General features: G+C 51.3%; 1 protein-coding gene and 1 long non-coding RNA gene across 5 annotated transcripts in view; one reads left to right on the top strand and one right to left on the bottom strand.

Annotated features, from left to right (window-relative positions):
- Window positions 1-21,563, bottom strand: part of Mxi1 (MAX interactor 1, dimerization protein) — a 59,764-nt gene extending 38,201 nt beyond the window's left edge. Inside the window, exons 1-2 of one of the 3 annotated variants that reach the window (XM_006231604.1) lie at window positions 20,885-21,563; window positions 207-339 (exon numbers count right to left, since the gene is read on the bottom strand). In XM_006231604.1, the coding sequence (XP_006231666.1) occupies window positions 207-339; window positions 20,885-21,158 (407 nt within the window). In that variant the 5' untranslated portion in view covers window positions 21,159-21,563. Of the gene's footprint in view, window positions 1-206; window positions 340-1,272; window positions 1,417-2,075; window positions 2,196-20,884 lie in introns of those variants that run through there. The other 2 variants (NM_013160.2, XM_006231606.2) reach the window with 2 other exon arrangements.
- On the top strand, window positions 2,445-17,825 carry LOC108349710 (uncharacterized). Of its 2 annotated transcripts, XR_010061489.1 has the most exons (3): window positions 2,445-5,979; window positions 7,079-7,340; window positions 9,937-17,825. It is a non-coding gene; the product is annotated as an uncharacterized LOC108349710 (long non-coding RNA). The 2 variants fall into 2 exon arrangements; XR_001836170.3 differs by having other exon boundaries at window positions 2,445-7,340.
- Window positions 21,564-23,999: the final 2,436 nt, after the last annotated feature.

The raw sequence follows: 23,999 nt of genomic DNA, 5'->3' as shown, positions 1-23,999 counted from the left end.
CTACCAAGTCTCAACTTACCATCCTCTAGTGATGGGGACCCCCTACTAACCAGCAAGAACAATTTCAGTTGCCTCTGTGGGATTAGATTCCCTTTTTGCACACAGAGCCAGGGTGGTGTTAGAGAGAAAACAGATCCATGGGATTAGGCCTGGAGTCTGAGCCCCTCCACGCCTGTCCCCTCACGCCCCCTCCGCCATCTTGCTACCTGTTGGCAGTGCTGGTGTTGCTGCTCCCACTGCTGTGTTTCTGTGCCCGGCTCAACCTCCGTGGGGGCTTTGAGTGCTGTAGCCGGGGGCTCGGCATGGAGGGGAATGATGAAGCGTAGCCATGTTCACACTCTAAAAAACAGTAAGGGAAAAGAAAGTTTACGAAGAATACAGACTGGGTTGGGGATTTAGCTCAGTGGTAGAGCGCTTGCCTAGCAAGCGCAAGGCCCTGGTTTGGTCCCCAGCTCCGAAAAAAAGAAAAGAAAAAAAAAAAAAAAAAAAAAAAAAAGACCCACAGATCCAAAGGCCTCGTAGTAACACTTTTTTTTTTTAAGTAGAAAAGATAAAATGTTCCTACTCTCTGGTTAGAAGATAAAATCCCACTGTTTAGCTAAGGTTGGTACGTCCCTTTAACCCCAGCACCCAGGAGGCCGAGTCCAAGGCCAGCCTGGGTTATGCGGCAAGCCCCTACCCAAAGGAAAAAAAAATTACATACCCAGCCCACTGCCAAGAGAATGTATCGTTAACTCTTCCAAACCAAATTTCTCACTCCTCTCCAAAACCCTCTCCTCCGAGAATTCTTTAGGTTTATTTTTTTTTTACATGTGCATAGCTGTTCAGAAGCATGTATATTTATGCATGTTTTCTGGGAAGCCAGAAAAAAAAACATGGATCTCCCTGGAACTGGAGTTACAGGCTGCAAAGAAAAGCTCAATATGGGTACTGGGAACAACCCTGGGTCTCCAAATCAGTATCAAGGGCTCTTATCAGCAGAGCCATCGCTCCAGTACCAAGAATTCTCTTTTAAAATCCTAATTTCTAATACCAGCTACCCACCCATTCACTCGCCTTAGAAAAAAAAATCCCCCCAGCCAGGTGGTAGTGGTTGTTGCTTTTGATCCCAGCGCTCCAGAGGCAAAAGCAGTCGATCTCTGAGTTTGAAGCCAGCCTGGTCTACAGATAAAATTTCAGGACAGTCAAGGCTACACAGTGAAACCTTGTCCCGAAAAACCAGCCAACCAACAAAACAAAACAATCCGAAACCCTTGGTTTAACTACAGTCACCTCTTCAGTGCCTTTGTAGCCTCAACGTTTTTGCGTGCCCCAGCTCTTTTGACCACAACGTCTCGGTAAGGACCTCCTCTCTCCTGACAGCAGCATTTAGGCTCTTCACACTCCTTCCTCTGTCTTCCTATTCCTCCACCTATCTTCACCTCCAAGGCAACACCATCTCACTGTACCCCATGCTCACAATAGCAGGGAGCCCCTCCCGCAGCTCTTCAGCCGGCATTACCCCCACTCCACTCCGCCCCCGGGCTCGTACAGACCCCGCCTCCTGCACCCACACCTCCCCAGCTCCCACCCCCTTCACTCTCCAGTGCGGTCTCAAGTTGCAAGAGCTCTTGGTCCAGCGTCTTCCGCCCTCTCCTCGGGTCCGTTCAGCAGCTGCCCCTGCGCGACTGGAGAGTCCTTCCCTTGCAGCCCAGAGCCACCGGTCCTCCCCTAAAGCCCCCTCTCCCTTGCCTAAGCTCCCACTCACACCTCATGCACAAGTGCACACACGCCTGCTCTCGCTCGCGAGCTTCTTGCACGCCTCCACTCCGGAACTCACCTGCACTCCAGAGCAAACCTCCCTCCCGGCGCACCCACCTCTCCAACAGCGCGCGGACTTCCACGCTCGTGCACCTCACACGCACGCACATTTCTTCCCACACGCGCGTGCTCCTCTTGCCGCGCGCGGGCGCGCGCCTCCCCCTCACCGGTGCACGCACTTCCACACACACGCGCGCACCTCCCCTTGCCAGCCGCGCCGCACTCCCCGCGCGGAGCCCGAGGCTGTGGTCGAAGCGACGGCGTCCAGCCGTTACCTCGCTCCCTGCGCTCCAAAAACTCCGCGGCCTCCAGCAGGCGCTGCACGTTGATCATCCGCACCCGCTCCATGGGCTCCGCGCTCCCGCCCCCGGCCGACAGGAGGCGCCACAGACGGCTACAGTCCCACGACGACCCTGGACATGTGCGGCGGGCGGGCGGGCCAGCTCGGCTCCGGCTCGGCGCGCTCTCCGCCGCCCTAGCCGTGCCCGCCGCGCCCGCCGCGCCGCCTGCAGCCCGCGCGCGGTTTGTTTACTTCTCCGCGCGAGCACGGGGGAGGGACCGGAGCAGCGACAAGGTCCCGCCCCTGCCCGCCCCTTCCGCTGCCCCATGGGAAATGTAGTCCCGCCCCCAAGCCAGTACACGTCGGGTGTCGAGGGACGGGGCCGCCTCCATGCGCTTGCGCGTGGAGCACTCCGCGATGGCCTCTGGGAGATGTAGTCTTTCCTTGGCTTTCCTTTCCAGATTCCAAGAATGGCAAGACTAAAAATTTACATGACTTTGCTTCTGAGGAAAAGACTTGGGTCTTCTCCCAAGGAGACTCATTCCTTAGATGGTGCTCTGGGCCTAGAGTTCTCTATCTATTGCTTTCCTGTGAAACGTCAGTGTCTGGGTACTCTCACCCTCTAAAAGAGGAAAGTAACATTATTTATAAGGACAGAACCACAGATACTCTGACGAACAAAAGTCGCAGTTCAGAAACATGAGATCATTTAATGAGAGTCAGAGAGGACGTCCATTCGGTCCTTCTTTCCCTGTTTCGACACTCTGTATTCTTCCTCCGTGCCTCATTGGTGTTTTTAGACAGAAAACCTGTTCTGATGATATAAGGAAAGGACGTAAAGATTTGGTATTGTATTCATAGTGGACCCCAAGCTTTTTTTTCCCTCTCATATAAGATGAATTTATTTCTTCCATGTATTCACGATGTTGAGACACATGCCAGGCACTGGACCAGACTCTATGTAGACGGTACTGAGAGAAACAGGCATGGGCCTTCCTTGTTCCCAGGAAACACCTATTTAGTAAGCTTCATCGTGAAGTCTAAATGAAATAATCCCATCACTCAGTGCTTTCTACTGGCGATGGTTGCTCCTCCTGTGCTCTCCTCTCTTGAAGTGTAACTGACATCAGAGACAATAACAAGCAGAGAGCACACTCAAAAGCAGCCACTTGCTGCTCCCAACCACCACCCTCTTTCCACGTCCCTCTTCTAACGGATGTCTTAACTTTGGCATTACTGATACTTGGGACCTGATAGTTCCTTCTTGGAGCTGGGTTCTGTTCTGCGCACTGTTGACTCCTCAGAAGCAGCCCTATCCACCCACTAGAAGCCAGTAGCTCACCACCAGCCTGGGGCACGACAACCAGAATACCTCCAGATATTGTCACAGGTCCCCTCGGACTCAAAACCACCACTGACTGAGAACTATCTGGGGGAAGGGCTGCCCGCTCTAGGAGCCCCAGCTGTGGAAAAGAGCCATAACCTGTCTCACTCTGGTTATGTTGACCTGCTGGTGGACGATCAAAATGACAGACCTCTCGGTGAGGAGACAGTGTTCCCTTCCTGTGGTCATGTTATTGGCTACTGAAGAAGAAAAAAAAATCTATCTCTGGATGGATCGCTTACCCTGTCACGAACATCCTGGGGTTTGTTCTACATGTTAAGGGCCTCTCTCCTCTCCTTGGTCTCTCTTTTTTCCACATTCAAAGTGAGCAGTATCTCCAGTGAGATCACAGGCTGCAAAATTCTGTCAGCCCTTTTAAATATCACACTCGGCACAACATTTAAGAAATGGATGTTCATCAAATTCAGGGAGACCCAAAAGGAGAAGTAAGTATTCACAGGCCACAGTGGGGGTGGGGAGGACTTCTCTAGACTTTGAAAGAGGGACTGCTTTTTTCAGGAGTTGGCTAGGCTATACGGGTTTTCCCATTGTGTATTGGTAACAACCACCCCCATCCCAGCCAAGGACATTACTGGATAGAGGTGGGAGGAAATTCTGCTCCCCACCCCCACCCTCTTTTATTGGTCACTCTGCCAGGTGTGGTGGCTCCACACCCTTAATCCCAGCACTCAGGAGGCACATACAGGCAGTTTCCTATGAGTTTTGGTCTCTATGGTGAGCTCCAGGACAGCCAGAATTACACAGAAAGGCCCTGTCCCAGAAAACAGAAACAAAAAAACTAACATCGTCCACTCAGAACAACTGTTAGTTGAACGTCAAACCTATATAAGGTCAGGTGTGTTGGTGCAAGCCTTTAATTCCAGCACACTGGAAGACAGGAGACAGACAGACAGACAGATCTTTGGGAGTTCAAGACCAGCCTGGTCTACACACTGAATTAGTGAGTTCCAGGTCAACCAGGGCTGTATTGTGAGACCTTGTCCGGTTGGGAAGGAAGAAAAAGCAGATTATGAGTCTAAAAGTTCACTTCCACCACCACTGGCAGAATTCTTTAAAGTATCCAGCTGCAAATTCCAAGGGCCCTGGGAATGTAAGTCACTTTCACAGCGCCTGATAGTCTAAAGGATCCACTGACAGGTAAAACCCGTGTGGCCCACAGTGGGGAGATGATGAGGAACCTGAGCATACCCATGAATTGAAACTGCCTTTGGGGGGTTGGGGATTTAGCTCAGCGGTAGAGCGCTTGCCTAGCAAGCGCAAGGCCCTGGGTTCGGTCCCCAGCTCCGAAAAAAAAGAACCAAAAAAAAAAAAAAAAATGCCTTTGGTTTTGTTGATCACAGTACAGAACCAAATAGAAGGTCAGTGAAAAAAAGGCTGGACAGGTGTCCCAGCTGACCCCACAAGAGTCCCCAAAAGGCCACCTGCACATGAGGAAAGTGACAGCTGATACATGTACAGAAATCTCCAGGCTTTTCCGTTTGCAATTGAGCAGGCTGCAATCCACGAGCAACACACACACACACACACACACACACACACACGCCCCAAGCTCTGTATTAGCCAGGGGGAGCCCAGAGGCAGCCATGGCTTTGCAATAGTTCAGATGAAGCCAATTTGCACTACAAACGTGGTTGGGAAAACAGGAAAGCAAGAGTTTCATGTCTACAGAGCTGAGAGGTTCCCAAGTCTCCAGTTCCACCCTCTCAGTAAGGAAAGTCAGTCTCTCTGTTTCCCTTCCTCTAACCCTCCCCCTCTCCCTCTCCATTCGAAAACTGCGAAAGTCCGGCAGCTCTACCACAATCGAGGGAGGATGAGGACAGTCTGTCTCTGAAGAGGAAAGCCAAGCTCTCTACTCATAGGGTCCTTCCTGCCCCTCCAATCGCTAGTTCAGTTCAGCAGATGGAAATTTCCAAGTGATGTACGCATACATGGAGGCTGATTAGCATATCATTCTGCATGCAGACAGGTGACACGGAGAAAGGAGGCAAGGTCGAGTTCAGTTACAAGTCCATCGTCATTGTTAGGGACACCGGGGGTTGTTGGTGTTCTAAATCTCCAAAGTGCTTACCGTGCAGGCACAGCTTTCAGCATTAATCTTTAAGGCTTTCAGATAATCAAGGTTTGGACAAGGGAGCGTGAGTTCCGAGGTCTTAGCAATCAACTGTATTAACAGTTACCCATTTTTCCACCCTCACCCGGCTCCCACATGCAGACAGCAGCCTCTTCCCTTCCTCTTCCTCCAGGGCTCAGAAACGTGAAGAGCCACAGAAAATCTTGGCTCTGCCCAGTGAGTCAGCCTTGTCTAACTTTGTGCGTAAGCTCTCAAGTCAGCGGCAGCTCGGGAGCAGCGGGGCTGTGTGCAGTCGAGATAAATTTGGGTCTAAAGGGATGACGTAATGCTAAACCCGAGAGGTGGCTGCCGTCTCCCAGGGCTCCAGTCGCCAGGGCTGCCGGCTGACTTCCCAACCACATGGAAACGCACCAAGCGACCCAGGTGCCCAGGCTGGGGAGACAGGGAGGGGGTAGCGGCAGAGGAGGCGGTGGGTAATTCCAGATCGCTGAATCTGGAAGTTTCTTGTGTTTAACTCCAGTTTTTCTAGTGAGATCAGACCACTGGCAAAGGCTCAAACAGCTGCACTTGACTTCCATCCTGACCCATCTCTTGCTTAGAAAGGAGCTTTTAAAAAAAAATATTTTTTTAATTTACATTCCAGTCCCCCCTCCTGCCCACCCCTCAGCTCCTCCTCCCATTCCTCCTTCCCCTTGCCTCTGAGGGCTTTCTACATTATATTAAATGGCCCTTATTACTGATTATTTCGGTGATAATACTGGTGAACTAAACTCTCCTTCCTCCTTCTGTTTTTTGTTTTGGGGGTTTTGTTTTGTTTTTTTGTTTGGCTGGTTTTTTGGTTTTGTGTGTGTGTGTGTGTGTGTGTGTGTGTGTGTGTGTGTGTGTGTGTGTGTGTTTGTGTGTGTTTTGCATATACTTGGATCCAGGAAGTCTGCATTGCAGGATTCAGTTAATGTGCGCCTAAGTGGCTTGCTCACCCTGGAGAACACCCCTCGAACCCAGACTTGGTGGGGGGCACCATGGGGCTGGTGGGGTGCTAAGAACTCGAAAGGGTTTTGCTAGAGTGGCTTCATCCAGTGAATGTTTCCCCAAAATGTTTCATAGTTTGTGTTGTGGACGTTTCTCAGCCCAAGTGCCCATCTTCTTCAGTTCAGAACATCCAGGCTCGGAGGAATATGTCCACGTACCAAAAGCCACACACACAGCTGGCACACTGGTGGGGAAAGGATTGAAACCTAGGCCTAGAGATGTATGCTACCTTCTTGTCTCTAGAATTTCTTTTTCTGAATGACTTATGTTTAAAAGAAAGGAAAATGGATGGACACACACACACACACACACACACACACACACACTTACACATGCACACTCACTCTAAAGCCGAGTTAAGTTTTCTGATCTTTTAGACCAGTGGGGCCCCAACCTCAATGCTTTAAATGTTACGATTAAGTTAAATTCTTAAAGGGTCCCAAGGCATCCCAAATCTGCTTTTGCTGTTCAAGGTTCATTTTTTTCCCCACAGAAAGGTTACTCCACCAGCCGCTTCTCTGGCGCTGATGACCATAAGCCTCAGACCCTCGCTAATAAAATAGCTCCAATCCCCAGGTCTCATGCAGCCCCCACACAGCCGCCTTCCTTGGAATGTCTCCTGAGGCCTTTTCTCAACCTCCGTAGTCAACGCTGGTGCCACAGAACCCTCCCTCCCCCGTAGTTTGTTTTTGCAGTCATTGATGCTGGAAGATCTCATGATGTCAACCACGCTTGTGCATAAGACCTGCTCAACGGTGAGTCGTTATTTTTTCAGAAGCCTTGCTCAAACCTACACGTTTATATTTTTTTGTTTAGAGTTTTCCACCCATATTCAAGATCCGGAATCAACTAGAAAAGGCTGGGGTGTGGCTCAGTGATAAAACTTTCCTTGCCTTCCTCAAGATCCTGGATTCCATCCCTGACACCACAAAAATAGATAAATAAATTATAATTTTTGTTTTGTTTTAAGACAGAGCCCAATGTAGCCCAGGCTGGCCTCAAACTCACTATGCAGCCAAGGATGACCTTGCCTGTCCTCTTCCTTACACCTCCACCTCCCCAAGGGCTGGGGCAGCGGGCATGCGCCACCATCCCGGCTAATTTTCTTCCTTCTTGCTTTTATTTGGCTATTTGGTGGTTGTGTTTATCACGTTTTGCTAGTGCAAAGAACCTTTTTTAAAAAAATGAACTTATTTATGTGGTGTGCATGTGTGTATCCCTGCACACTGGTGTCTGAATGCATGCCCATTCAGAGGTCAGAGGAGGACCTTGGGTATCCTGCCTGCCACTCTCTGAAGCATCTTCCTGAGACAAGGTCTCCCACTGAACCTGGAGCTTCCTGGTTTCCAGCCAAGCTAAATGGCCAACAAAGACAGTAATCCTCCTGCCTCTACCTGCAAGCCACTCATGCAGTGCCAGAGTTACAGACTTTGCTGTGATTGCTGGCGACAGCCTGGCAGTTACCTACTGACTACCCCCACCCCCACCCCAATTAGGAGTGACTTGATTTTAAAGCCATTAAAAATAATAAATAACATTTAAAAAAAAGATAAGGGGCTGAGCGTCTTGGGACACACCTTTAATTCCAGAATTAATTCCAGAAGGCAGAGCTCTGTGAATTTGAAGTCAGCCTGGTCTATATAGCAGTTCTGGGTCAAAAAGGGCTATGTAGTAAGGTCCCATCTTAAACAAGAACAAATTAACTTAACTACCAGAGGCCAACCCCACTGCTAAGACTGGGACATACAGTCTTGCCATAGCCCCAGATCCCACCACCCTCCTTTCCCCTTTGAGCAAGTGGCCCGGAGTGGCCCTGACCCTGTCCTCTGTTGACCTCACCACTCTTTCCTGGTGACACAGACCCCATGCCTAGCCCCTTCTGCTTCGGGTGCAGCAGTTACAATAAAAATACAGGCTCTTACTCGACTGAAGATATGCATGTTGTCCCCTCCCCCTCACTTTCAGCTCCAACCTTGACCCTAGAACATTCGGAGTCTCCTGGGGGGGGGGGGCTAGAACGAAGCGAACCCATTTACCTACCAAGTAACTGTGCCTTAGTCAGTGTTCCATTGCTGTGAAGAGACACTGTAATTATGGCAACTCTCTTTGTAAAGGAAAACATTTGCTAGGGGCTGGCTTACAGTTCCAAGGGTTGGTCCTTATTGTCACTTCAGGAAGCATGGCGGCATACAGGCCGACATGGTGCTGGGAGGACAGCCTAGAGTTCTACATCTGGATCTGCAGGCAGCAGGAAGATAGACAGAGAGAGAGAGAGAGAGAGAGAGAGAGACAGACACTGGGCCTGGCTTGAACATTTGAAGCCTCAATGGTTCCGCCCCAGTGATACACTTCCTCGGACAAGACCACACCCATTCCAACAAGGCCACGCCTCCTAATCCTATGACATTGTGCCACTCCCTAGGAGCCTAGGGGACCATTTTCATTCAGATGCACTGCTTCTGCATCCAGCTCTCTAACCCTCGGTCTCTGAGATTCTTGTTTCACAGATGAAGCCCAGAAAGAGTAACAACTTTGCTCAAGAGGTCACAGGAGCAGCAACTAGATTCAAAATCACCACCCCATTCCTCACAACCGCCACCCCCCCCCCCCCGTCCCCACGGCCCAACACACACACACACACAGAGCATGTTTGACCAGGAAAAATTGGTTAGGTCAATAGTCTCGCCTGTTCCTCTAGGCGGCTTTGGGATGTGTTGGAATGGTTTTCCCATCCTGCAATATTCCAGACCATCCTCCACCACCATCTAACCAATAGCTCTCAGCTTTCGTTTTGTTTTATTTTGGGGGGCTTTTTCTCAAGACAAGGTCTCACGTAGCCAAGGCTATCCTAAAAGCTGCTGTGTATCTCACTCTATCCTTAAATCAGAAATCCTCCTGCCTCAGCCTCCCCAGTGCTGGGACTATAGCTGCGAGCCACCACAGCGTATACAATTGCGTTCTTGTTAAACGCTGGTTCCAAAGCCCATCACTCAGCAAATGTGCCCTGGACCTCTTGCCAAGCGCTTTACGCTGATGAGAAAGGTTCGCTCCCTGTCCCCAGGGCCCTCATCTCCTGACACACAGACCAACGACAAACAAGTAAAAAGCTGTAAATCAAGGCTTAAGTGACAAAGGAGCGGATCCCACTTGGCAGATGTGGGGTGGAGCACAAGCAGCTGAGACACAGGGGAAGCCAAGGGTACCCATCCCGGAACACCATTATACTCTGGAAAGCATGGATGAAAGTTATGGCAGGGAGTTTGGGTTTGGTCCTAGACGAGGCAGGAAACGAGACTTCAGACAAGTGACTGACATGAACCCAGTTACATTTAACATCGCCCATGTTTCCAGAGCTCTACTCAGGACAAGAGGAGGTCAGCCAGCCCCTGTGCTGTCTGACAGGAACCATCTGAGCCACACACCATCACTGCAACAACTGGGAGGGACCGCAAGCCCATCTCGGAAACCCACACTGCCTTTGTCTTTTGCCTTCTCTTCGGAAGCCCTTGGCGCCGAGTACCAGCCAGCCCAGTTGCCCTACAAGCTGGGGCGTCCCAGAAAGTCCTGGAGCCTCACAGGGTGTGGATCCACAGCCTCCGCAGCCGGCCTGTAGTGCCACAGGTGCCCTACTGGTCGGGCGAGTTTCTCAGAGGGTGCTGGCAAGGTGGCTCGAGCAAGTAAGCAAAACTACCCCAGACCATCAGCCTCCAGGGAATGGCTTTTGTGTCAATGCTGGGGAAACCCTGGAAGCTTCTGGTGGCTTCTCTCCACCCTAGGATGAATGGGGAGAAAAGGAAGTCCCTCTAGGGAGATATCTTCCTGGAGCCCTCAGCCTGTAACTCAAACACTCCAGACTCCATTTCTTGCCTCTTGTTAACTTGGAGCTCCCTGAGGCTTCTCTCCCAACCCCCTAAGGAAGAACAGTGGGTTTAAGTTCCACGGGGCCCTATTGCTGTTAGCATGTGGCCTTGGGAAAGTGAGCCAGCCTTGCTAAGCTGAAGCTCTGGGTAGCTATAAAAATGGAGGTAATTACAGCACCTGCCCATGGGATGTTTGTGAGGACTTAATGCAGAGCGCTTAGCATTGTGCAGCACATAGTAAATGCTCAGTAAAAGGGGGGGGGGTATTAGCACCCCCCCAGGAGAACAGGAAGGAGCCCGAACTTGTCTCTTGGGAGGGAGCTGGGTATCAGACTCCCAGGAGACAGCCTGGGAGAACTGTCCACTGGTTTCTATTTGGCTAACACTTGAACCAGAACATGCACCTGAACTGGAGAGCTTCGCTCTCAGGGTACCAAGCAGAGTTTGGCTCCTGGCCGTTTTAGATATTTCTTGTTGCATGAAGCTAAATTCCATGATTGGTTAAAAAAAAAAAGTATGAGGGAGAGTTTCGTGCGAGGCAGTCAGAGTTTAAGAGACTAAGAGACATGGCTGGGACCGACAGGCTGCTGTAGGAGGTAACTGGGGGGCCATTCTGTAGCTCTGGTCCCTCAGAGATAAAAACAAGGAGTCCATCAGTTCCCGGGCTAGAAGTTACACAGCCCGGGCCTGCCCTCTACTCTAATACAATAGATTGCCTATTGGAGCTCCAAACCTTCTTCACTTTTGTGTCCTTGTAGCAACAATAAATATACAAAGTAAAACATTTCAGCTAACTAGATAGGCCAAATCTCTCCTTTCTGATTTAAGCTTGAATTCTCCTAATCACGTCCTCCCTCAGGACAGCATGGTTATCGTTCTAATTTTCTGTGCTTCAGTTCCTCAGGGGACATCGGAGCAGGGTGGCCAAGGGCATGCTATGTGGGCAGTGGGTGGGTAGTGTGACTTGTAAAAAGGACGCTCAAGTGCAGAAGGCCCGCCAGATCTGTTGAAGTTAGCCGGGGTTGAACAAAAAACACAAAGCATTTTAAATGTTCGGTTGTGGGCTAGGGTAGGGGAGAGTACATAGGAAACCCAGGCACGCATGCACACATACACACACATACACACACACTCACCCACTCACAAACATACACACATGCACCCACACACACACACATACACACATGCACCCACACACACACATACACACAAACACACACACTCACACATACACACATACACACAAACACACACACATACACACATGCACCCACACACACACACACAAACACACAAATACACACAAACACACACATACACACATGCACCCACACACACATACACACATACACACACATGCACACATGCCCCCACACACACTCACACATACACACACACATACACACAAACACACACATACACACATGCACCCACACACACACACACATTCACACACATACACATACACACAAACACACATACACACATGCACCCACACACACACATACACACATACACACACATGCACACATGCACCCACACACACTGACACATACACACACATACACACAAACACACACACATACACACATGCACCCACACACACACACATTCACACACATACACATACACACAAACACACATACACATACACACACACGCACACACATACACACATGCACCTACACACACTCACACATTCACACACAAACACACACACACATACTCACACAAAGGGGTTTCTCTGTATAGTCCTGGAACATACTCTGTAGATCAGGCTAGCCTAGAATTCAGAGCTCAGCCTGCCTCTGCCTCCCCAGTGCTGGAATTAAAGGTGTGCACCACAGTGTCTGGCCGGGACTCCTCTTGGAGCTTCAGGATGAGTTTTTATTCTCTCCATAAAGGGGGAATAGAGCCAAAGACACAAATCTCAAGTCAGACCCTGCACCCCACTGTTGGTCAGGACTCAGTTCGGGACAACTGAATTCCTCAGGAGAGATGTGGCTCAGCTCAGTTGGTGGGCACTTGTCTACCATGCATGACTGCTGTGTTTGATTCCCCAGCACCCCATAACCGGATACGGGGTACATGCCTATAATCCCAGCACAAGGTGAATCACAAGTCCAATGTCATCTTCAGCCACAGAGTTTCATGGCTAGCCTGGACTACATAAGACCCTTTTCCTAAAGGGTAACTAAAATCTTTAACCCTGACAGTGAAAGTGAGTACACACTCCATGAAGGTAACAACTGCTAGAACCTAGCACTGGGCCTACCTTACGGTAAAGGTAAACTCCAAAAATAACAGTTTAACAAACAAATGGCTAACGTCAGTACTGATTTAGGGAGAAACTCCTCATCCACGATGTAACTCTGACTTACTAAACTTTTGTTGCCACAAAAGCCTTCGAGAGGCATTTCTCTGGTCTAAAGTATTTTGAAAGGATCCTGTTTATGTGTTTCCTGGAGGCTTCTTGCTTAAAGCAAGAGTCACCTGTACTTTCAAAATGTTTCACAAGTGAGGGGCCCAGCCCGGCATCCTGCCCAGATGAGGAAGCAGAAATGGAGCCTCCAGCCCAGGATCACAATGGCAGGTGCCCATCGGTCTGACCCAGAGAAACAAAGTCAGCCTTTGAAGGCTTTAAGACCTCTGACCATGCCGCCCAGAGACGATGGGGTCAGAGACAGTGGCTGCTGTAAGTTTAGAAAACACCCAGAGAGTAGGCCCCCTTCTGCTCCCCATCCTAGTCTTTCCTTCCTCTCTCTGTCTCCCTCCCTCTCTTCTCTTCTCTCCCTTCCCCAGACTGAGTCTAGAACCCCACTCAATGTCCTTGCTTAGGTTGCCAATGGCCGACGGCGTCGACTGCTCCTGTCTCCCTCCCCGCCACCCCTCATGTGTGAGAGAAAATATTTTTCTTAGTACAGCAAAGTCAAATTAGCTTCATTTTGAAAGAGTACTGAGAATGTTGCAATGGCCTCGGCAAAAACCGGACACGCCCTGGGCTCAGTAAACCAGGCCTGAGAACTGCTGAGTTTATGAGCACCTGACCTGCACAAGAGCTGTTTGGGGCTCTATCTGTGACCCAGTCTCCTGTCACATAGATGAGAACACAGAAAGTTCTGCCTCCGCTCTGTCACTGTGGACGAGTCACTGTCGCTCTCTGGGCCTCTACCTCAGTGCTCTGTGGTGAAGATGCTCTCCCTGTGGCTGCTGGGGGCAGCCTGTGGTCACAGAGCTGCTTTACCACCTGCCTCCTTTAAACCCAAACCCGAAAGTGGAGGGCAAGAAGGAATGGGGTTCCTCCCGTGGGCTGGAAACCTCTTGCTTCGTTCTGCGGAATGGCTCATTTCTTACTCAGTTGTCTGTCTTTGCTTCTTTCCTCCCTTCCCTTCCTTGAAGAAAAAGAAACCAAAAAAGCCACAAAACCACAACTCACCTCCCCAAAACGGGTCACTTGGAAACCAGGGCTGTGTGGGGTTAGGTGTGCCAGGCCTGACATGCTGGTGGTATCTAAGCGAAGACCAAGCCAGGGCGAGCATGTGTTTCTCCTCCAGAAACCCGGTTTAAATCAATATTTATCCAACTGTATTTATAGAAAGTGGTGGTAGGAATAGGGGGTGGGGCGGGTAGGCAGGGGGATCTAAAACTGTACAAGCCACAATGACTGATGTAAATCTTAATCTTGGTGGCCAATTCCCTTCTGCAGGACCCAGCTCTTTTTTTTTTTTTTTTTTTTTTTTTTTTGGCAAAAGACTCAGCATTTGATGAACCTGCTGTTGGCCTCAGTACCATAGCAACAGCCCTAAGTCCTCTAATATGCCCACAGGACAGACTAGGGATAAGGCAACAGGAGGGGGGCGGGTAGTTAGTGTTTCCTGGGAGCCCTGAACTTGAGTTAAGGCCAGGATGGTTGAATAACTAGGAATGGGGGGTGGGGGTGGGGAGAACCAACCCTCTCTGGTTGGCTACTCTGACTTAAGTCCCACTTTGCCACACACGGTTGTACAGGAAGACTGGAAATTCAACAAGGTGTTCCAAATACCAGCTCTGTTTCACGTTGCTGGGTGACCTCGAGCAAGTCATTTCAAACCCGCCTGGACTTCATTCCTTGGCTATAAAACGAGTACACGTGTATAAGGTGAAGCCATATGGGCTCTGGAGCTGGAGGCCCAGGTGGCAAACAGCTCTCCCACCTACTAGCCACATGATCATTGGGGAAGTTACCCAGCATCCCTGCGCCTCAGTTCCTCAACCCCTACTGCCAAACAGAGGTCATAAAACTGCACGTGCTACGGGGTGGCTCTGGACTGGGGGAAGATAACTCCTGGCTGGTCCTCACGCTAAACCCTGTCAGGATTCAGTAAGTGGTGGCCAGCGATGGTATTATGTAAATATGGTTGGAAGTCGCAGCCCTGATATGCTGGCACCTTCTATTTCCCGGCTTCCCCTCTAGACGTTTGCTTACCCATCTCCAAATGAAGACCCATTCCTGGGTGGGGAGCAGTGGGAGTGTTGCCGTTAGCGGATAGCGGATAGCTGGATATGGGATAGCGTGTGAGTACCTGCTGCTTCTTGATGGAGCCTCCTTCCCTGAACCTCCATAGTGACAACTCAATTCAACCTCTTTAATTTCCTGAATTCCCGCCTTCAGCCCCTGGGCGCCCTTCACAGGGTACCCTGTACCTGGAAACTCTGGAGTCCCGAAAGCCATATTCTCCCCTACTCCCGGCATCTACCACGTCTTAAACCTGCACCGAATCCAAAAACTCAGTTTAAAACGTGGACAAAATGGGGGCCTGACTTAGCAATGATCTTTACACATCTCTTTTAAAAATGACCCCCCTACCTCTCCACCCCACTGGGATTCACCCCACAGAGTTTGCAGGGGTGAAACGGCGATCACAGAATAGACGACCGGACCCCGGTGCTGATTATGGATCAGAGGGTTCATCCGAAGATGCCTCCCGTGTAGAGCTGTAACCTGTTAGAACATCAATGCCTTCTGTTTCAGCACAGGTCATTCCAGTGCCTACTTCCTAAGCAAGGACTTTTCATTCTTCAGATCACAGCTGTTGGCAGTAGACTCAGCTGGTGGTGGTGGGGGAGACAGGGCAGAGACAGGTAAATCCCAGGAGTTCACTGGCCAATGATTCTAGCCAATGACTAAGCTCCAGGTTCATTAAGAGACGATCTCAAAAGATACCTCTGGCCTCCACGGGGCACACATGAGAGAAGCGTGCACACACACACCTAACACACCACTGAATGTCTGTATATACCACACACACACACACACACACACACACACACACACACACAGACACACACAAGATGTTGTTATTTTCCCTGCAAAGACAAAGCTAACACCTGGGAAACAAGTAGAAGCTTGTGAGAGCTCAGGGAATAGCTTTTTAAACAATTATGTATACATGTGACTCTCTCTCTCTCTCTCTCTCTCTCTCTCTCTCTGCGTTTTGTGTGTGTGTGTGTGTGTGTGTGTGTGTGTGTGTGTGCATGTACCAAGTGCATAGAGGTGCCAAAGAAGGTATTGCATCTCCAGGGGCCAGAGGCAAGGCAGTTGTGACCTGACCATTGTGTGTGCCAGAGACAGGACTCGGCTGCTCTGTAAAAGCACCACAACCTGTAACTGCCAAGCCATCTCTCCAGCCCCATAAGTCACCATTCCCTGAGCACGCGCTGTGCTTCAGGGGCTTGAAATGTTTAAAACCGGTGATTCAGTCGCTCTGTGATGATGTAAGGGAGGTCATTATCATTATGTCCACACAATGCAGCCTCAGAGAGGCTGAGTAACTTGTGTCCAAACAACAGTAGGAATCTGGACCTCTGATCCTTCTGACCGCCACGCATCGCGCCCTCTCAACTCATCTGACTCGAAATTAGCACCCAGTGAGCTGAAACAGCCAATCGGCTTCAAGGAGGAGGCAGGGATCAGCCTCCTTCGTGAAGGAAGGGTAGGAGACAGAAACCCTGGGGAGTAGGAGAATGAGGGCGTCCTCCACTGAGTCAAGCACAGGGTCATGACTGTGAAGCCTGCTAGCTGGTGGACCTGCTGGACTGGAGTTGAGGTTTCATGGCCAGGCAGAGGAGATTAAGTCAGGAAGGCAGGGTGGGGCCAAAGAACAACCACACCGAAGTAACTTCCACCACCAGCTTCCTACAACAGGAAGAAGCTGCTTCTTTGGGGCCTACCTGTTCCCCTAGGAACACACCCTACCTCAAACCCAGGCAGTCTACTCCAGAAAGTAAACTGTGGCTTCTATTCCCACCTAATTACTTTCCCTGTCTGATGCTACCTCCAAAGACCTGCCCCAAACACTGGAAGCCATCTTGCCCCTCCAGGTCTAGGCTACCACCACTTATGGGGGCGGTGGTGGGGTGGGGTGGGCTTACTTGTTTTTGGGACTTATATGTGCATGTTTCCCGTACATCTGTGGAAAGGCCCATGGAGACCAGAAGTGTTAGGATGAGTTACAGGTGGCTGTGAGATGCCCAACATGGGCATCGAGATCTCCAAGGGCAGTGTGCCCTCTTAACTACAGAGACACTTGATGCCACAGGTCATCTCTGAGTCTGTGATAACAGGGCCACTGCCTACATGTTAAATATTTCCGGAAGCTTTTGAGATTCATAGATTCATACCAGGTGACATTTTAAGAGTCTGTACCTATATTCCTTCCCTTGCATGCAGTTGCAGGGTCAACACTGAGTAACTATTTGAACTCCTCTCTCAAGAAACATCACCCCATCTCATGGAAAGAATTCATCACTGCGGCCAAAACTTGGTGAACACTCCCAGTACGGAAACCTCAAAGAGGCAATAAAAAGAAGTTCTGGCTACAGTGGAAAATAAGCCAAGCTCCCGCCAAGTTGAGTACTTTGCAAACAGTGAAAACCAAACGTTGAACGCGTGATCAGACGCTACCGGCGCATCTCGAGAACAGCTCAGCGAACCCGAAATGGAGTCGAAAGGGCAGGCATTTGTCTGAGAGAAGAGAGCCCCTTTAAGAAAAGACTGGACCAGCTGGCTGCACTACAGCGCCTAGAGATTTCCTGGCTCCGCCCCCCAGCCTCCGGCCTCAGCAACGCGTGACGTCAGGAGAGGCGGATGCTGCCGATTGGCTGGACGATACAGCTAGGTCAAGTCCAGTCGGAGGAAAGAAGTTTGTCTCCATGTGGAAACCATGTGTCTAGTACTGGGAGGGGGAGGAGGAGGAGGCGGAGAAACTGAGATCAAGTGATTACAGGGGAACTCGCTGAAATGAAGGCGGGGAGGTTGTGCACCTGAATCAGCCAGCCATACCCTTTGCAGTAGTGACCTAAAAAAAAAAATAAAAATAAAAAAGACTCACACAACAAAAACAACAACAGCAACAACAAAAAAAAAAAACCCTTGCACACCCACCCCCAGCATAATAACCACAAAGCGTAGTTGAGGAGGGTTTTTACTTCTTCCAAAAAGCCAGGAGCAGCGAAATGCTGGAATGCTATCGGAACGCCCAAATGTACACCACCACCATTACCCGCCCCCCCAACAACTGAATGATGTAAGCGTTTCGGAAAGCAGAGCTCTGGAGCAAAACAAGCCCCGCGCGCGCGGAGCGACCCGCAGTGCCCGAGCCCGGCGCACGCACGACCCGCCCCCCGACTCGCGTTATTGCTGTGCACACGCGGACCGCCGTGACGCGCGGGCATTGTGTGCAGCGAGCAGAAAACAACGGCGAGCGCCGGCTGCGCGGAGAAGCGCCCCCAATAAAGCGAGACAGATGTAGGGCCCTGCGTTTGCCGTACCGGGGGGGGGGGGACCCAGTCCGCGCAGGGGAGGAGGAGCGTGGGGCGAATAAAGTGGGGCCAGAGTGAGCCCCTTCTGTTAGCAAAGGTGGATAATCTGGGGGTCCGACGGGTGGTCTCCTCGAGTTTGCGGGAGGGTCACCCTCGCCTGCGTGAGCTGTCGCGGAGGGAGCGAGGGCCTGGAGCCGAGTCGCTGCAGCCGAGCCAGGCACGGCGCAGCGCCCCACGCTCTCGGGGAAATCTGGGGGCTGTTGGCATCACGTCATTTCGAGCCAAACAGCAGCGGCGAAAAGACGCGAGAGTGCTAAAAATACTCCCGCGGGGAGCCGGTCGGAGGAGGGGGGCTGCGGGCCGAGGGACTGATTACGCACATGAAGTTGACTTTGACTGGGGTGCAGAGGCTCTCGAGCCCCTCTCCACGGCCGGCCGCCTTGCAGAGCGAACACTCAGGGAGAGGGTCCGAGTGGAAACCCCTCAACTGCACCGGCCTTTGGAGCCTTGGCTCGGCCACTACGGGCCCGCCCCGCGCGGGGCAGCCCAGCGGGGCGCGCCCGGCTCTCTGCTTACGTGACTAGTGGCCACGCCGGAGCCCCGACACGGGGTAAACAAGGAGGTGGAGGCGGCCAGGGCGCGGGGGTGGGGTGGGGTGGGTAGGTCTCCGATTGTCTGCGGGTATGAAATGGGGGGGGGGGGACAGGAGAGGCTGGGGAATCTCTGGCTACCTCCTTAATATTCCTCTTTGCGGGGGGTGGGGGATGAGGTTCGCTGAACATTGCCAAGGTGCCCTCTTTGGGTGCACCCCCCACCCCCGAGTCGGAGTCGGCGCCACTGGACAGACTCCAGAGACAGGGGATCCGGGAGGGGGACGACTAAAGAAATCGCGCCCCTCCCCCTGCAACAAAAGCAAACACACCAAACAAAACCACCTCTTCACCCAGCTCCCTACTAGCCTGGGCTTTTCAGAAACTATTCTCCAGACGAATGCACCCCCAACCCCCCCCCCCCTACACACACCCGGGTGAATAATCGCTCAGCGACTCGGCTACACAGCCTGACTGCGATGTGCCTCTGGCAAGCCAGGCAGGCACTCGGAGCAAAGAGGCGAGCGACAAGAGAAAGAAAAGATCGCACCACAGACCTCCCGACAGAAATCCTTGTTTTGGTCTTACCCTGTCCCCACAATTGCGCTGGCGACACTCGGTTATTACTTTAACCCTAAAGGCCCGGGTGTATTGGTGTATTTGCTGAAGGTGTTTTTGTGTTTTGAGGGCTGGTGTGTGTGTGTGTGTGTGTGTGTGTGTGTGTGTGTGTGTGTGTGTGTGTGTGTAGGGGGGGGTCTTGCAAGATCTGACACGTTGCAATCTCATTGATCTCCTACTTGTTCTGACAGATAGATTACACATCTCGTTTTCCTCTACCCTGTGAGTCTTTCTCCCCCTGGGCCCGGTCTTCCTTCTCACAGCTATTATTCTGATGGTGCTAGAGACGCAGCACACGCTTGCCCCCGTTAGGGTACTGAGTCGAATGCCTGGCGAGAGCTGGGGGCTCCAACGGGCAGGGACAAAAATGAAACAAATACAGAGAGGAAGCCCAGGCCCGGGTGGGGTTCCTAGCATCGGTCTCCACCTGGGGGGGGAGGCGGTGTTTGGGGGGGGGGGACGGAACCCAGTAAGGCGTTTGCCTTGCTCGCCCTGTGCGTCTCAGAAAATAAAGAAAACGCACACAACAGCCCACACCTTCTTCCCCAACTATTGTTTCTGCGGAATCCTAAAGTTTGCTTTTAGCCACGTCCCCCTCGCCAAGTCGCCCCCACCCCAGCGCGCGCAGGACCGCAGGTCCAGGGAGTGCTGCTGTCGCTGCCGGGTTCCTCTGGCCTGTTTCTTTGAGGAGACCAGAGGCCGTGGCATCCCAGAGCCAAGGAGGCACAGGGGAAGTGTGTCTGTGGACACGATGGCCTGAGCCCAGTCCCGCTGTGAGAAGGGAGGAAAAATGAAGTAGGCAGGAAGAGCCGGAGTCCACGGCATGGAGAGCTGTTCCGTGGTGGTGGTGGTGGTGGTTGTTATTGTTGTAATGTGTGTCTGTGTTTTCTTTCTGGAAACCCTGAGCTCTGCTTACGGTTTCCAACTTTCAGCTTCTAATCCCCACCCAACCCTGGAACGAGCGACAAAAAACAAAAAAAAAAACAAAAAACAAAAAAACAAAAAATCCAAACCAAAACACTTGTCTGACGAAGAAGGCTCCGGAAAGAAAAGGGGGTAAAAAGGGAAGAAAGGCGAGAGACGAGCTCGCAGCCTCTCAGCCCAGTTGTCAGCAAACAACAACACTCCCCCACTCCTCGGCCAGGCCGTCCTCCGGGCCTGTTGGAGACCGACAGACCAAGGCACCGACAGGCTCCCTCTCCCCTTCGCTGTCTTTGTTACATCTTTAGCAGCTTTGTGCGTGTGTGCGTGTCCTTTCTCCGGTGTCATCGGCTTTACTGCTGAGGGTGCGTGTGTGTGTGTGTGTGTGTGTGTGTGTGCGTGTTTGTTGCGGGGGTGGGGGCGGCGAGCCCAGCAGGCGACAGGGGTCGCACAAGGGGGCGAGAAAGAAAGAGCTGGGCGCAGGCGAGCAGCCGGGGCCCCCAAACTTACTTTTGTTTTCTTTCTCGATCTGCTCCAGGTAGCTGGCTGCCTCGAGCAGAATCTGCACGTTCTGCAGAAAAGTGTTGATGTGCTTCTCCATCGAGTTCTCGCTGGTGTTGAAAATGTCCGAGAAGGGGCACCGGGGCTTGGCCCCCGCCGGCTCCTCGGGCTGCGCCGGGGGCTGGGGCGCGGCCGCGGCCGGGGGCATGGCCGGGGGCGCGACGGGGACCAGCCCCGCGCCCTCGCAGCGCGCCTCCTTGCGCGGCCGCCCGCGTTTGCCCATGGAGGCACGGTGGTCCGCCGAGCTGCTCCTGGTCCTGGGCTGTGCAGCCGGCCGAGCTGCGGGTCCCCTGGGAGATCCGGCCTGCTGAAGCCGAGGAGGCGCCGGGGCAAGGAGCCGGCCTGACTTGCCGAGCCTCGCTGCGTGCGGTTGTGAGTGTGAGTGTGTGTCGCTCTCGCTGTGTGGATCTGTGTGTATGGGAGATTGAATGAACCTACAGGACAGACGGAGGCGCTGTGGCGCCTGGGTCCTAGTGCGAGCCTGTCGCCATCTGACCGGTCAAAATAAATGGTGGCGGCTAGGGAGGCAGGGCCCGCCCTCTGCCTATCCCAGCACCCTTCCCCGCCTCTCCGCAAATCCTAACTGCGTAGACAGCACTGTGCTTTAATACGAATGGAAAAAAAAAATACTCGGATGTCTCTAGGTGGGCCAGAATAAAAACAATTTTTCTTTACAATAAGTCAGCACAATGCCTGGCACACAGTAGGTCCCTAATGAATGATAGCTGCTAGGCTTTTTTTTTTTTTTTTAAATAAAAGCCAAATTCTCTCGAGTTCAAGGCTAGCCAGAGCCAAATATTAAGACCTTATTTCAAACTCAAACAATAAAAGCCCAATTCTGACAGGAAGAATCGAAACATCACATGTAACTAGAAACTCCTCCCAACACAAACATTTAACACACGAACACGCACGCTCGCCAACACACACACACACACACACACACACACACACACACACACACCTGTGTGTACCTTCACACAAGCAGAGGAAGTCTCCAGGCTACCCGGTCTGCGTTACAGATTTACCCACTCCTTTGCAACCCTTCAAATGCAAAGTTATTTTCCAGGAAGAGGGAGGAGATGTGAGCATCTCTCTACACTCACACAGTCCAGCTGTGCAAAGCTCACAGCAGGGTGTCTCTACAGCTGCCTCCCCTTTTAGTGACAGAGTGGCCCTGAGACAGAAGTGGCAGCCTAGGAACCTCTTCCCTCCTTCCAGCCGGATACTCCCCACACCTCAGACCTTTATCCCTACTCCTTCAAACACAGTTTCACTGCTGCCCATGGGAGCCACCAGGCCTGCCTGACCAGAGTGTGGGAGACACCTGGGTAGCTGAGAAGTGTTCTGAAGCCAGGTAAAGAAGGCTTAGAGTTCTCTGCCTACTACATGTAGACTGAACAAATCCAAATCCTCTAACACTTCCTGGCCAAAATTTCCACATCCCCAAAACCTCTGATAAGATGCTTGGGTGAACTAAGTCAAAACTGCACCTAGACCATCTTGGGACATATTAAGAATTTTTGTTTTGTTTTGTTTTGTTGTTTCTGAAGATCAAAGCTTTGTACCTGCTGAGTACATCAGCAGCCCCTTCTTGAGATCTTTTTCAGTTGGAACCCAGGTCCCCTTTGCTGATGTAACTTGAATCTAAGTCAGAATGAACCACTTTTCTGCACTTCGCTGGAAAACAGCTCTAAAGTGAATCCATCCAGAATTTCACCTTGTAAGGGGACCTGGGCTTGTTCTCTAGGTGAGTCACTTACATAAGGAGTGCTGCCCCCTGAAAGTTGTGTCATGTCTTCACCAGCCCAGAGACCCTTTTGTCACAAAGATACATTTGTGACACAAAGACTGAAAATGGAAACTTTTTAAACAAAGAATATTTTCTTTGCAAAAATGCTCCTTAACATTTACAGGGCCTGTGTATACAAACTCCACATGGAGCCTTCAGGAAGGCATTTGTGTACTCTGAAAAATGTTATAAACCAGGCTGTGGATATAACACAGCGGTAGAGCAACCTGCTTGCCCAGCATGCACAAAGCCCCAGGTTCATCCCAGGAACACATGTGCACGTTTAAAAATAAATAAATAGGGAAGAGGTAGCTCAGAGGTTAAGGACACTGGCTGCCCTTCCCCAAGACCCAGCATCAATTCCCAGCACCCACATAGTAGTTCACAACCTTATATAACATTAGTTCCAGGGGATCAGACCCCCTTCTGACCTCTGCAGACCCTAGGCACATGTGGTGCACAGACATGCATGCAGGAAGAATACCCAAATACATTTTTAAAGTTCATAAATGAATTAAAAATATAGGCCAGGAGCTGGAGAGATAGCCCAGCAGCTGAGAGCGCTTGCTGTTCTTGCAGAGGACTAGGGTTCAGGCTGGCATCCACATCAGACAGCTCAGGACTGCACGAAGCTCCAGTTCCAAGGGAGCAGCACTGTCTCTGCAGGCACCCGCACATGTATGGTGCAAATACATACATGCATCCAAGTACGAGTCTACACATACATAAAATGAAGTAAATCTTTTACAAAGATTTATGGTCAGTGAGATAGTTCAAGCAGGTAAGGCCTGATGACCTAACTTCAACCCTTGGAATCCACATCCTGGAAGAGAGAAACCTCTCACGACAGCCCATCTCCACAAGCGTGTCATGGCACAAGTATGCATGTGTTGCCAGGTGGCAGTGGCAGCACATGACTTTAGTCCCAGCACTTGGTGGCAGAGGCAACAGATCTCTGAGTTTAAGGCCAGCCTGGTCTACAGAGCGAGTTCCAGGGCAATTAGGGCTACACAGACAAACCCTGTCTTTAAAAGCCAAAAACAGGGGCTGGGGATTTAGCTCAGTGGTAGAGCGCTTACCTAGGAAGCGCAAGGCTCTGGGTTCGGTCCCCAGCTCCGAAAAAAAGAACCAAAAAAAAAAACAAAAAAAAAAAAGCCAAAAACAAACAAACCACCACCACCATCACCACACACACACACACACACACACACACACACACACACACACACACACACAAGCATGCATGTGTCTATATTACAAATGTGTGTGTAC

This window comes from Rattus norvegicus, chromosome 1 (genome assembly GCF_036323735.1).
Source record: "Rattus norvegicus strain BN/NHsdMcwi chromosome 1, GRCr8, whole genome shotgun sequence".
Lineage (NCBI taxonomy): Eukaryota > Metazoa > Chordata > Mammalia > Rodentia > Muridae > Rattus > Rattus norvegicus.
The sequence above is the reverse complement of the archived record's forward strand: the minus strand, read 5'-3'. Positions and strand labels throughout refer to the sequence as shown.